Source organism: Heterodontus francisci, chromosome 29, assembly GCF_036365525.1.
Source record: "Heterodontus francisci isolate sHetFra1 chromosome 29, sHetFra1.hap1, whole genome shotgun sequence".
NCBI lineage: Eukaryota > Metazoa > Chordata > Chondrichthyes > Heterodontiformes > Heterodontidae > Heterodontus > Heterodontus francisci.
In genome coordinates, this window is record NC_090399.1 from 19847997 (window position 1) to 19863045 (window position 15049).

The 15049-nt window shown below is 42.8% G+C and overlaps 1 protein-coding gene across 1 annotated transcript; it reads left to right on the forward strand.

Moving 5' to 3' along the window:
- Positions 1–309: 309 nt before the first annotated feature.
- LOC137345709 (probable G-protein coupled receptor 139) lies at positions 310–3500 on the forward strand. The gene is made up of 2 exons (XM_068008972.1): positions 310–342; positions 2421–3500. The coding sequence occupies exons 1-2, from the start codon at positions 310–312 to the stop codon at positions 3498–3500; spliced, it is 1113 nt and encodes a 370-aa protein (XP_067865073.1).
- The last annotated feature ends 11549 nt before the right edge of the window (positions 3501–15049 follow it).

Sequence of the window (15049 nt, forward strand, 5' to 3'; positions counted from 1 at the left end):
AAGGAGTAGACCTTCTGTTTAGCAGAAGCATACCGACCTCAGAACCAGTAGTTGAATGGTTCGATTCACACTCTGGGTCTGGGCAAGTGGAGACTAGAATATGATCGGCAATTGCTGGGTTGACATCCAGGCAGAGAGTCGTATCCGGATGCAATGTACTGTGTGAGCTTCTGTGTAAGAAAGGTTGGCTTTGCGTTCCACTCCAGGCATCCCGGGGCAACAGGATCTGAATAATGGATTGATATTCAGCGAGGGTAGTTATGGATGTGTGTGAATGCAACCCCTCCCCCATTAAACAAGAAATTAGAGATGCGTGCAATAAAGGTGCAACTGCAATTATGGGTGAGTTTCATCTACATATAGATTGGGCAAATCAAATTAGCAATAATACTGTAGGGAAGGAATTCCTGGGGTGCGTACATTGAGGAACCAACTGGAGAATAGGCCATCCTAGACTGGTCATTGTGTAATGAGAAAGGGTTAGTTAATAACCTTGTTGTGCGGGGTTCCTTGGGGAAGAGTGACTACAACATGATAGAATTCTTCATTAAGATGGAGAGTGAGAGAGTTGATTCTGAGACTAGGGTTCTGAATCGAAATAAAGGAAACTATGAAGGTATGAGGTGCGAGTTGGCTATGATAGATTGGGGAACATTACTTTAAAGGTTAACAGTGGATAGGTAATGGCTAGCAGTTAAAGAGCGCATGGATGAATTACAACCATTGTTCATTCCTGTCTGGCACAAAAATAAAACAGGAAGGGTGGCTCAACCGTGGCTTACAAAATAAATTCGGGACAGTATTAGATCCAAGGAGGAGAAATATATAACGGCCAGAACAAGCAGCAAACTTGAGGATTGGGAGCAGTTTAGAATTCAGCAAAGGAGAGTCAGCTTGCAGAGAACATAAAAACTGACTGTAGAAGCTTCTATAGATATGTGAAGAGAAAAAGATTAGTGAAGACAAATGTGGGTCCTTTACAGTCAGAAACGGGGGAATTTATAATGGGGAACAAAGAAATGGCAGACCAATTAAATACATACTTTGATTCTGTCTTCATAAAGGAGGACACAAATTACCTTCCAGAAATGTTGGGGAACACAGAAGGAGGAACTGTATGAAATCAGTATGAGTAGAGAAATGGTGTTAGGGAGCTTGACGGGATTGAAGGCCAATAAAGACCAATAGGGTGGCACAGTGGCGCAGTGGTTAGCACCGCAGCCTCACAGCTCCAGGGACACGGGTTCGATTCTGGGTACTGCCTGTGTGGAGTTTGCAAATTCTCCCTGTGCCTGCGTGGGTTTTCTCCGGGTGCTCCGGTTTCCTCCCACAAGCCAAAAGACTTGCAGGTTGATAGGTAAATTGGCCATTATAAATTGTCACTAGTATAGGTAGGTGGTAGGGAAATATAGGGACAGGTGGGGATGTTTGGTAGGAATATGGGATTAGTGTAGGATTAGTATAAATGGGTGGTTGATGTTCGGCACAGACTCGGTGGGCCGAAAGGCCTGTTTCAGTGCTGTATCTCTAATCTAAATCCCCCGGGCCTGATAATCTACATCCCTGAGTACTTAAGGAAGTGGCCCTTGAAATAGTAGATGCATTGCTGGTCATTTTTCAAAATTCTATAGACTCTGGAGTCAGAAAGGCAGATTATTATCTGAACAGCGATAGATTGGGAAAGGGGGAGGTGCAGCGAGGCCTGGGTGTCCTTGTGCACCAGTCACTGAAAGTAAACATGCAGTGAAGGTTCACCAGACTGATTCCTGGGATGGGAGTACTGATTTATGAAGAGAGATTGGGTCAATTAGGCTTGTATTCGCTCGAGTTTAGAAGAATGAGAGGGGATCTCATAGAAACCTACAAATTTCTAACAGGACTGGACAGACGAGATGCAGAAAGGATATTCCCGATGGCGGGGAGTCCAGAACCAGGGGTCACAAGCTAAGGGTAATGGGCAAGCCATTTAGGACTGAGATGAGGAGAGATTTCTTCACCCAGGGAGTGGTGAACTTGTGGAATTCTCTACCACAGAAAGCAGTTGAGGACAGATCATTAAATATATTCAAGAAAGAGTTAGATATAGTTCTTAGGGCTAAAGGAATCAAGGGATACGGGGCGAAAGCGGGAACAGGTTACTGAGTTTGGACGATCAGCCATGATCGTATTGAATGGTGGTGCAGGTTCGAAGGGCCGAATGGCCTACTCCTGCTCCGATTTTCTATGTTTCTGTGAAAGTGTTTCATTGACTGTATAGCGTCCAGTTACAATCTGAGGCCATGAAAGGCGCTATATAAATATAAGTTCTTTCTTTTTTTTTCTCTATGCATTTTCAGATCTTTAATGGTCGAATTTAACTCTTCGCTGCCTATCAGTGTGTCTGTGATCATACAATTCATATCATAATTAATGATTTGCAGGTGATTGCCATTACATTGTTTATTATTTTACCAGATGATTCTTCGTATTTCCTTAAAAGATTTATCTCCAATAAAGTCATTGCTATTATCACAGTTACCTTCCAGCACATCCGTTTGCTCCATTTAATTGACTATTTTCCTGTTGTTTTGTGTCCGACAGCGAATCTGATGACGGCTGTGATCCTGTCCCGGGGAAAGTGCGGTCTCTCCAGGGGAATCACTCGTTACATGGTGGCGATGGCAATCTCAGACCTCCTGGTGATGATCTTTCTTGTGCTGCTTTACCAAATATTTTCCTATCATTTCCCCTCATCATTTCTGTCACTCACTGCAATCTGCCCTTCATACGCCTACCTGAGAATCGTTACTCTGGATTACTCCGTCTGGTTAACAGTGTCGTTCACCTTTGACCGTTTCATCAGCATTTGCTGTCAAAAATTGAGACTCCGATATTGCACGGAGAGAACTGCAGCTGTGGTTATTGTGTCCATGTTTGTGCTGAGTTGTTTAAAGTTCATCCCCTACCTCTTCATGTATGAGTCCAAGTTTATGATGGACAACCTATGGTGGGGCTGCAAGATAAAAACGGTCTTCTTTACTTCTGCAGGGTGGGTGACTTTCGCCTGGATTTGCAGTCTCTCTGTTTCATTCCTCCCGTTCATTCTCATCTTGCTGCTCAATGGTCTCACGGTCAAGCACATCCTAGCGGCCAGTCGGGTCCGCAGGGTCCTGAAGGGACTGGGCAGCGGACAGAACCAGAGCGATAGCGAGATGGAGAATCGGCAGAAATCCATCATCTTACTCTTCGCTGTGTCCGGCAGTTATATACTGTTGTGGATGACGGGAACGGTAACTTTTATTTGCACTCGAATCACATTTGATGCCTTGGAGCAGAATCTCACAAGTCCCGGATACATCGCCAGTGATGTTGGACGTCTGCTCATTCTCATGAACTCCTGTGCAAACACCTGTATTTATGGATTGACCCAGAGCAAGTTCAGAGAGGAGGTGAAGAAGGCGGTTAAATATCTATTAACTCGAGTTACGAAATTAATGAATTTAAAGCTACAGTCCGGCTAGAGCTAATTTCTGAATATAACTGGATCCTTCTTTCTATTACTTCTCATCACTTCATCATCCTGTTCCTTCTATACTAACTAGGTTATATTTCTTGAATCGGGTCCTGACTGTACGTTGCAATGAGTAATCCTTATGCTGATTATACGCTAGTTTAAGGGAATGGTAGACCAATAGGTGTCACAGGTTACTGCTTATTTAATGATTCAGTGAATCATTGCAGCCACATTATGTAACAACTGATCCCTAACTCATAGGATTACATAGGATTATACAAGATATATCACAGGAAAACAGGTCATTCGGCCCAATCAGTCCATCCAATCTTTCACGCTGCACTCGAGCCATTTCCCATTTTTCCACATCGAAATATCGTGGCAACCTTCCACTCCTTTCTCCCTCATATGCTTGTCAAATTTCTCTTTAAATCATCTATACTATTTACTTCAATCAATCGTTGTGGGCACAAGTTCCACAATCTCACCACTCTTTGGATAAAGACGTTTTGTTTTGAATTCCGGATTGGATTTCTTGGTGACTATCCTCTGGCGGGCAGCCATAAAGACAGGGCTAAATTGTGGCGAGTCGAAGAGACTTAGTAGTTGGCAGGAAAAAAGGCAGAGGCGCAAGGGGAGAGCCAACTGTGCAACAGCCCCGACAAACAAATTTCTCTGCAGCACCTGTGGAAGAGCCTGTCACTCCAGAATTGGCCTTTATAGCCACTCCAGGCGCTGCTTCACAAACCACTGACCACCTCCAGGCGCGTATCCATTGTCTCTCGAGATAAGGAGGCCCAAAAGAAAAAAAAGAGAAATCCTCTGTTGATGTCTGCTGTTGGCCACAAGTGGAAACATTCTCTCTGTATTCACTCTAGCGACACCTTTCATAATTTTAAAGACCCTTCTCAGGTCACACTTCAGTTTTCTTGTTTCAAAAGAAATGAAAACCAGCCTATTTTTCCATTCCTGATATGTATACCCACACATTTCTGGCATCCTTGCAAATCCTCTCTGCACGCTCTCCCATGCGTCCAAATCCTTTTTATCATATGACAACCAGAACTTAATGCAGTTCTCTTACTGTGATCTAATCTAGGTTCATTACAGGTTTAAGCATTACTTCCCTAATTTTCAATTCTATCCCTCTAGAAATAAAGCCTAGTGTTTGGTTTGCTGTTTTATGACCTTGCTAACCTGTCGTGCAACATTTAGCTGATGGTGTATTTGTACTCCCACATCCCTTCTTTCCTCGACCCCACCTAGACTCACACCTTCTAGGTAATCAGTGACCTTCCTATTCTTCCAGACAAAATGTACCACCTCACATATTTTTACGTTGAATTGCCTATGCCAATTATTTGTCCATTCTGCAGATGCTGGTACTGGGACAATTATTTTTCTTGATATGCAATGTAGTAGGGAGAACGAGGAAAGGCAATATGAAGCATTTTGGTGACTTACAGCCTGTGAAATGGATAATGCACGTCTTGTATTACAGATATGTACATCAGCGTGGAAACTTCACGATCCTCGCTTTAATTGGCATTTGGGTCTTGGAGGTGACTGGACTGGATGTCTCGAACCAGCGGCCAACGATTTATGGTGCTGTGTGAAAGAACCAGCAGTGACGTGGGGAAAAACCTTTTTATGCAGGGAGTGGTTAGGATCTGAATTGCACTACCTGAGAGTATGGTGGGAGCAGATACTATTGGGACTTTCAAGAGGGTATTGGATAAGCCCTTGAAGTGAAAAAAATGCAAGGCTATGGGGAAAGGGTATGACAATGGGAACAGCTGAGTGACTCTTGCAGAGAGCTGGCACAGAAACGATGGGTGAATGGGCTCTTCTGTGTTGTAACCATTCTATGATTCTAAGAGGAAGTAGGTAGTCTTGGTGATGGAGTGGATATAAATTCGGAAGCAAAGCTCAGGCTCAATTCGGACAAGTTTACAGTTGGTCTGATTTCGCCTCAGACAGTAAACAGGGAGACTGACAGAGAAAGCAGAGAGGGAACTGAGTTTATTGGTGGACCAAAGACAATGACTCTGACCTTCCATAGGAGGAGGAATCTATTCATCCAATACTTTCTTTTTTCTTTTCTTTTGGGCCTCCTTGTCTCGAGAGACAATGGATATGCGCCTGGAGGTGGTCAGTGGTTTGTGAAGCAGCGCCTGGAGTGGCTATAAAGGCCAATTCTGGAGTGACAGGCTCTTCCACAGGTGCTGCAGAGAAATTTGTTTGTCGGGGCTGTTGCACAGTTGGCTCTCCCCTTGCGCCTCTGTCTTTTTTCCTGCCAACTACTAAGTCTCTTCGACTCGCCACAATTTAGCCCTGTCTTTATGGCTGCCCGCCAGCTCTGGCGAATGCTGGCAACATCCAATACTGGATGTTAGATAAGCCATGTGATAAAGCAAAACAGGTGGAGGAGTCTCGAGAGGTGGAGGTGATGCAGAGCTGGCTGTCATCACCATACATTTGGAACCAGAAGTTGCTTTTCCCGATGATGTCACTGATGTGCAGCATGCAGGTGACAATGAACTGGAGGAGGAGGTTCAACAAATATCCCCATCCTCAAGATGGGGGAGCTCAGCACATCTGTACAAAAGACAAGGCTGAAGCATTTGCATTCTTCTTCCACCAGAAATGCCAAGTGAACGATCCATCTCAGCCTTCTCCTGAGGTCCCCAGCATCACAGATGACAGCCTTCAGCCAATCCGATTCATTCCACGTGATATCAAGAAACAGCTGAAGGTACTGGATATTGCAACATCTCTGGGTCCTTACAACATTCCAGCAATAGTAATGAAGTCTTATACTCCAGAGTTAGCCATTCCAATACTGCTACAATGCTGGAATCTACCCAGCAACGTGGAAAATTTTCCAGCCATGTCCTGCACTCAAAAAGCAGGAAAAATTCAAACCTGGCCAATTACCACCCTATCCGTCTATGCTCAAACATCAGCAACATACGAACATACGAATTAGGTGTAGGCCACTGGGCCCTTTGAGCCTGTCCCGCCATTCAATATGTTCATGGCTGAACTGATTGCTCCACATTTCCACCTACCCCCGATAATCTCCACTCCCTTGCTTATCAAGAATCTATCTACCTCTGCCTTAAAAATATTCAAAGATTCTGCTTCCACCGCCTTTTGAGTAAGAGAATTCCAAAGATTCACGACCTCTGAGAGAAAATGCTTCTCCTCCTGTCTGTCCCAATTGGGCAACCCCATATTTATAAATAGGGGGTAACATCCTTTACACATCAACTCTGTCAAGACCCCTCAGGATCTTATATGTTTCAATCAAGTGGCCTCTTACTCTTTTAAATTCCAGCGGATACAAGCCTAGCCTGTTCAATCTTTCCTCATAAGGCAGCCCGCCCATTCCAAGTATTAGTCTAATAAACTTTCTCTGTACTGCCTGCAATGCATTTACATCCTGCCTTAAATAAGGAGACTAGTACTGTACGCAGTACTCCAGATGAGGTCTCACTAATGCCCTGTATATCTGAAGCATCACCTCCCTACTTTTGTATTCATTTCCCCTGGTGATAAATGATAACATTCTATTAGCTTTCCTAACTACGTGCTGTACCTGCATACTAACCTTTTGCATTTCATGCACTAGGACACCCAGATCCCTCTGCATCTCAGAGCTCTGCAATCTCTCACCATTTAGATAATATGCTTCTTTTTCATTCTTCCTGCTAAAGTGGACAATCTCCCACTTTCCCACATTATACTCCATTTGTCAGGTCTTTGCCCACTCGCTAACCTATCTAAATCCCTTTGCAGCCCCCTTATGTCCTCTTCACAATTTACTTTCCGACCTATCTTTGTGTCATCAACAAATTTAGCAACCATACTTTCGCTGCCTTCATCTAATTCATTTATATAAATTGTAAAAAGGTGAAACCCCAGAACAGATCCCTGTGGCACACCACTCATTACACCTTGCCAACCAGAAAATAACCCATTTATGCCTCTTGTCTGTTTCCTGTTAACTAGCCAATCTTCTGTCCATGCCAATATGTTACCCCCTACACTATGAGCTTTTATTTTCTGAAATAACCTTTGATGTGGCACCTTATCAAATGCCTTCTGGAAATTTAAGTGCAATACATCCAGCGGGTTCCTCTTTATCTGCGACACATGCAACTCCCTCGAAGCAAAATGATGGAAGGGGTCATCGACAGCGCTATCAAGCAGCATTTGCTTTGCAATAACCTGCTCCCTGACGCTCAGTTTGGATTCCGCCTGCTCCACTCAGCTCCTGACCTCATAAAAACTTATTTCAAATTGGGCAAAAGAACTGAACACCAGCCCTGACGAGAGAGTGACTGTCCTTGACATCAAGGCAGCATTTGACCGAGTATGGCATCAAGGAGCCCTAGCAAAGCAAATGTCGATGGGAATCAGGGGAAACATTCTCCACTGGTTGGAGTCATCCCGAGCACAAAGAAAAATGGTTGTTGGAGGTCAGTCATCTCCGCCCCAGGACATCACTGCAGGAGTTCCTCAGGGTATTGTCCTAGGTCCAACCATCTTCAGCTGTTTCATTAACGACCTTTCCTCCATCATAAGGTCAGAAGTGGGGATGTTTACTGGTGATTGCACAATGTTCAGCACCATTCACGACTCCTTAGATACTGAAGCAGCCCGTATCCAGATACAGCAAGACCTGGACAACATTCAGGCTTCGTTTGATAAATGGCAAGTAACATTCACGCCAAATAGGTGCCAGGCAATGACCATTTCAAACAAGAGAGAAGCTAACCATCTCCCCTTGATGTTCATGGCATTATGATCGCTGCATGCCCCACTATCTACATTTCGGGGATTACCATGAACCAGAAACGAAACTGGACCAGACTTCAAAAAAGTGCAGCGCAGAAGGATCTGTGTGTTCTTGTGCATGAAACACAAAAAGTTAACATGCAGATGCAACAAGTAGGCAAATGGAACTTTGGCCTTTATTGCTCGGGCGTTGGAGTTTAAAATAGGGAAGGCTTGTTAAAACTGTACAGGGCGTTGGTGAAGCCGCACCGGGAGTATTGTGTACAGTTTTGGTCCCTTTATTTAAGAAAGGATATACTGGCATTGGAGGCAGTTCAAAAGAGATTCACTAGGCTGATTCCTGGGATGAATGGGTTGACTTATCAATAACGGCTAAACAGGTTAGTCCTTTATTCATTAGAGTTTAGAATAATGAGGGGTGGTCTTATTGAAACGTATAGGATTCTGAGGGGGCTTGACAGGGTAGATGTTGAGAAGATGTTTCCACTAGTGGGGGAATCTCGAACTAGGGGACATAGTTACAGAATAAGGGGACACTCATTTAAAACTGAGATGAGAAGGAATTTCTTCTCTCAGAGGGTAGTGAATGTCTGGAATTCTCTACCCCAGAGTTGTGGAGGCTAGATCACTGAATGTATTTAAGGAGGAGGTAGATAGATTTTTGAAATATTGGGGAGTTGAGGGCTATGAGGAGCTGGCACGAAAGAGAGTTGAGGTCTGGGGCAGATCAGCCATGATCTTATTGAATGGCGGGGCAGGCTTGAGGGACCGAATAGCCTACTCCTGCTCCTATTTTTAATATTCTTATGAGATATAGTTCATTCTGAAACTTTGTTTTTACATTTGAACAGAAGAAACTATGAAAAGACAAGTTGGCTGTGGTGGATTGGGAAAATACATTGCAACATTTGATGGTAGACAGGCAATGGCTAGTATTTAAAGAAGTATTACACAGCTTAGAACAAATATACATTCCTGTAAGTCACAAAAACTCAACAGCAAAAGTGAATCAACCGTGGCTAAAAAGAAGTTAAAGATTACATTAGGTCAAAGGAAGTGGTTTATATGGTCGCCAGAAAAGGTGGCAAGCCCGAGGATTGGGAATAATTTCGAGTCCATCAGAGGAGGACCAAGAAACTGATAAAGAAAGGGAAAATAGATTATGGATGTTGCTAGCTAGAAACATAAAGGCGGACTGTAAAAGCTCCTTTAGTATGTGAAAAGGAAACAATTAGCAAGGACAAATGTGGGTGCATTGCATGTGGAGATGGGAGAGTTTGTGCTGGAGAATAAGGAAATGGTGGAGAGACTAAACAGTTATTTTGTGTCTGTCTTCACGGAAACAGACTAATGAAATGAAGCAGCACAGTAGAAAAAGTTTACTCTGCTTTGAACCTGTGCTTCAGATGTCCTTAATGTATCATACAGCAAAAATACAAAACTACTTGGCAATATTGATATGCTTAATCATGCCTTTGTACCACACTTTAAAAATGAAGTCTAAATGTAATTAGGAGGCTAAATGCTTTCACGCATATCTGTTCTGTGATGCGATCAATTTTTCTCTATGATAAATCAATTGTACTTATTCCAAAAGTTATGATAACTGCTAAATTTCGGTTTCGGTACAAATAATCACACGACGTAGCCCTCAAAAGCATGGCATGTGGAAATGCATAAGGTGTCCAACGTTATGAATTGATAAAGAATGTTTATTATTTATGGGTACAAGTGATACCTGCCATTACCTATCCTGGCTTTGTGCGAATCTTTGATCCATTCACCTTAACTCCTTATCAAAGTATGATCTGTTTAAAAATGCTATCCTCGGATGTGCGAGGCGTTAGCAAGCCCAACGTTCGTTACCCATCCTTAATTGCCCTTGAGAAGATTGTGGTGAGCTGAAGGTTTACATCCCACATTTCAAACGTGACTCCACAAATCTCAAGTTTCATGAGATACTTAAACGTCTATATAGCTCAGCTGTTTGCTGATTGCTGATAAGCTTGCAGCCTGGACCTTCTTTAACATTTTCTTTCCGCAAGATGGATTTGGTGGTCATGTGCTGTTGGTGATCTTGGATGTTCGAGTGCATGTCTGAGACATTTGTTTGATAAAGCTCTATTTGTTGTCATAAATGTTTCTCCTTCTCCTGACTCTTATTGTAGAATTGATATTGCTGCTGTTCTCAGACCTCAAACTCTAGGACATAAGATAACCTGAAAGAAACAATTTTTGTAAATGTCAAGGACAAGAGTTGAAGTTCTGGACTCAACTTTCACATTTTCTTAATTTGGAATTCTTGCTTCACGAATTCTTGCTTTACCTTCTTCACTCTTCTACAGCCTTATTCAAGTCTCTTTGAACTCGCCTAATAACCGTGCCCCTCTGAAAAATGTATTGCCCTTTTTTGTCGAAAGACTATTTGTATATATTTGACTCTACAAGATAAACTTTCTATTCCCATCTCACTTAAAACCACAGTCAGTTTGAGTGATGCACTTTATTGCAATGATTCTTTGATTTGACATTTATGCCTCAGAGTGAGGCATATTTTCCACACGTGGAAGAAGATTTTACTTACTTCAGAAATGCAGATCTTGTCTCTTGCAGTAAAGAACCCTTTTCTTTTCTCATGTCTTTAAAAACAACTCCGAAACAAGCAAAACACTAGTACAATTTCCCTTGTTCCCTTCGTCTTCCGGGTTTCTTACTCAGTAAAACCAAATCCGTTGCAAGAAAAGTGCCCTCGCTGACACTCACTGGCTATCAAGCTGCACAGAAAATAACTTGTTCCAAACAAAACAATATTGCCCATAATTGTCATACTTCATCCCCTCTACCATTAAAATACCAATCCACACTTTTGCACCATAAAACTTGACTTCAAAGTATTTTCCTTTATCCAACTTCCAAGTTGCCGACGACCGAAAATCCACCTCATTCGAAACTCCGCTGCTGCTATTGTGGCCTAGTCCATGAACATCTGTCAGATCCCTACCCATATCTACTATTTGCAGTTTCCCAAGTCTTGAATTCTAAGCAGTGCTCATCTATTACACGTCCATCCCCTACACTGTGTAGGTTAGTGTGAAATGTAATATGTTACAAGCAAGGCATCAGTCAAGGCCTTCAGGGGATTGTTATCATCGAGGGATACAGTAAAGAAAGATGTGACAAAATCGCATTCATACTTCGGGCGTGACTTGGCAGAAGGTTTAAAATATACATTTTAAAAGTAGCAAAATGACATAACAACGCAGGACAGTATTAATTTCTGTGTTATGAATTTATTCTGCATGATACAGGATAACATGAGATTTGGATTAATTTGTTAAGACTCTGCAAAGACAGGATGTGTTATAAATTTGATGGCAATTTAAGAAAATGGATTGTGCAACGAATTAGAGCCAAGTTTGCAGGTAACGTATCTGTTTAAGGTTAATGATACCTTGAAAAAGGATGAATATTGAAGTCTTTGCAGCGTCAGATAAAAGATGCTGTCCTCCACATTCCAGTAAAAATCAAGTATATATTTATGATATTGCCACCTACTGGTGCAATGATGTATAACATTAATGATCACATGACAACCATTTCAAATTGGACCGGTTTCCTCATCCATTGCTAATACTGTTCCTAATCCATTATTCCCCAATTTTATGGACAGCAATGTCACTGACCTTGAAAAAAGGCAGCCCACAAAGGCTTAGGGGCTCCAGATGGTAGATTTCCTCTATTCCGATGTCACTTTGAATTTGATACAGGATGTGTGACATCCAGCAATAGGGCAGGCAGTAGGAACTCTGATCAGCCAATCAGATTGCAGAATCTACAAAAATAGCAAAGCAGGCAGTAAAAAGAACGGGATATAAATCATATTTTATTCAGTGTGCAGAAAGTTAAGTAAAGAATGGGACATACATATGGGATTAATGAAAAATAAAACTAAAATATCATAAATAAACCTTAAGTTCTTTTTATGATTTTAAATAGCGTGCAATTCTAAGCCTTTTGATGGCGTGAAACACCACAGATAAAATTGGATTCCAGGGCCACAGAGGTTGTTCAGCAGTACTTATCACATGGTATGCCTTAAAAAAAAACCTCAGTGAATCCTGACTGAAGAAGGCTTTGCATTTTAATTGTACTTTTACAGTAAGTATTACGTGTCGAAGGTTGAGGCTCACCTCAAGTTAGTGAGTCTGTGCAGATTCCATCTGCGAAGACTGCAACACCGCACGCTGTGAAGCAACAGGTTATCACTGAAAGCTATGCCCGGATTTCCACATTTAACTGCAATTGCAGGGATACCAGAAACTGCTACGGTTCTAAACAGTAACGATGGCGAGCACCACAGTTTTGCCAACTTTCTAAATGCAATTTTTTTTATCTTTCCACTGGAGAGGTGTTACTCTCACTCTTCCTTTGTCCGATAAGGGAAGGGTTAACAATGTTTCAGTTGCTGCCTGTACTTCAGGGAGGGGTTAGAGTCACAGAGTCATACAGCACAGAAACAGGCCCTTCGGCCCATCATGTCTGTGCCGGCCATCAAGCACCTAACTATTCTAGTCCCATTTGCCAGCACTTGGCCCGTAGCCTTGTATGCTATGGCGTTTCAAGTGCTCATCTAAATACTTCTTAAATGTTGTGAGGGTTCCTGCCTCTACCTGGTGTCATCTGATGTTATGTTACTAGGCTCCATAATGAAATTTCGAACACCAGTGCATTGATGAAGCGTAGCCAGAAGGGTGCAATCCAACACAGTGGCGCAGTGGTTAGCACCGCAGCCTCACAGCTCCAGGGACCCGGGTTCGATTCTGGGTACTGCCTGTGTCTGCGTGGGTTTCCTCCGGGTGCTCCGGTTTCCTCCCACATGCCAAAGACTTGCAGGTTGATAGGTTAATTGGCCATTATAAATTGCCCCTAGTATAGGTAGGTGGTAGGGAAATATATAGGGACAGGTGGGGATGTGATAGGAATATGGGATTAGTGTAGGATTAGTATAAATGGGTGGTTGATGGTCGGCACAGACTCGGTGGGCTGAAGGGCCTGTTTCAGTGCTGTATCTCTAAAACTAAAACTAAAAACTAATTGAATTCATAAGTGGAATTTTACAGCATTTCTCTTGAAACTCATGAATAAATTAGTTTTGATAATAATTCTAAGTCTTGCACTCGTATTGATGGGGAAACTGTCAGCATTCACCGTGATGACTCTTCAGAAACTTCGTACAGCTTCTGGAGTCGACACATATGCAGTTAAACACGGAAACCCGGAAGTTGCTTCCAGTGATTCTATGCTCCTGACAGCGCGCTCTTGAAGTCCCACAGGATGCAGTCAAGTAGAAATTATTACACTGACGAGAACTTGCCCTTTATGCTTTTAGTGTTGCTGTAAAATCCTTTGAAAAAGTGACGCTTTGCTGAACGAGGTGCAATTAGATTTTTAACTGAGTACAAAGTTCATAATTACTGCTGAACACCCTCACTGATTTTATGTTTCTGGAGTATCAGAGTTCTTCATCAGAATGAAAATGCACATATTCCAAAATGATATTTTTGAATTGTTTGCTTATGATATTTCAGATTCTGCCTTTCATACCACGTGTATGTCCCAGTCATTTATTTTGCTCTCTATAAATGTTCAATCAAAAGTGAAAACTTCAATGCATTTACTTCCTGGTTTGCCAACTGTGAGAATACTTCAATGCGCTTGGCTGCCTACCCTGCTTGATGACATCACTGTTGCTGGACCTGGAGATTCCCTTGACTTGGCACCAGATTCATGCTGACCTGGGAAATGGGGAGGCCCACGCCACAGAATTGTCATCGATTTTCCACTGATCAGGAAATCTGGGCCAATATTTAAGCAGAATAAATGGGATTCGTGTAGTTCCTTTGTATGCTGTTATAAAACAAAACATTCAACCAATTTCCCTTGAACAGGTTCGAGTCCCACCACAGCAGAAGTTGGAATTTGAACTTAATAAATTTTTTAAAAATGTCTGGAATTAAAATCTAGTCTAATCAATCCATTGTCGATTGTTGTAAAAACCCATCTGGTTCATTAATGCCCTTTCGTAAGGAAATCTGCTGTCCTTATCTAGTCTGGCCTACATGTGACTCCAGAGGCACAGCAATGTGGTTAACTCTTAAATGCCCTCTGTAATGGAAAAGCCAGCCCTTCAGTTGTATCTAACCACGACGAAGTCACTAAGGAATGAAACCAGACAGACCACCGGGCATTGACCTAGGCAGCGGAAATGACAACAGCAAACCCAGCCCTCTGGACCCTGCAAAGTCCTCGTTACAGACATCTGGGGGCTGGTGCCAATGTTGGGCGAACTGTCCCACAGACTAGTTAAGCAACAGCCTGACGTAGTCATACTCACAGAATTATACCTCACCACCAATGCCTCAGACACCACTGTCACCATCTCTGGTTTTGTCTAGTCCCACCAGAAAAACAGACCCAGCAGAGGTGGAAGCACAGTGGTATACAGTCGGGAGGCAGTTGCCCTGGGAGTCCTCAACATCGACGCTGGAGACCATGAAGCCTCATGGCATCAGGTCAAACATGGGAAAGGAACCCTCCTGCTGATTGCCTCAGCTGATGATTCCATACTCCTCCATGTTGAACAGCATTGGAGGAAGCACTGAGGGACGCAGAGTGCACTCTCGTGGGAGACCTGAATATCCATCAACAAGAGGGCTCGGTAGCACAACTACTGACCAAGCTGGCCATGTCCTA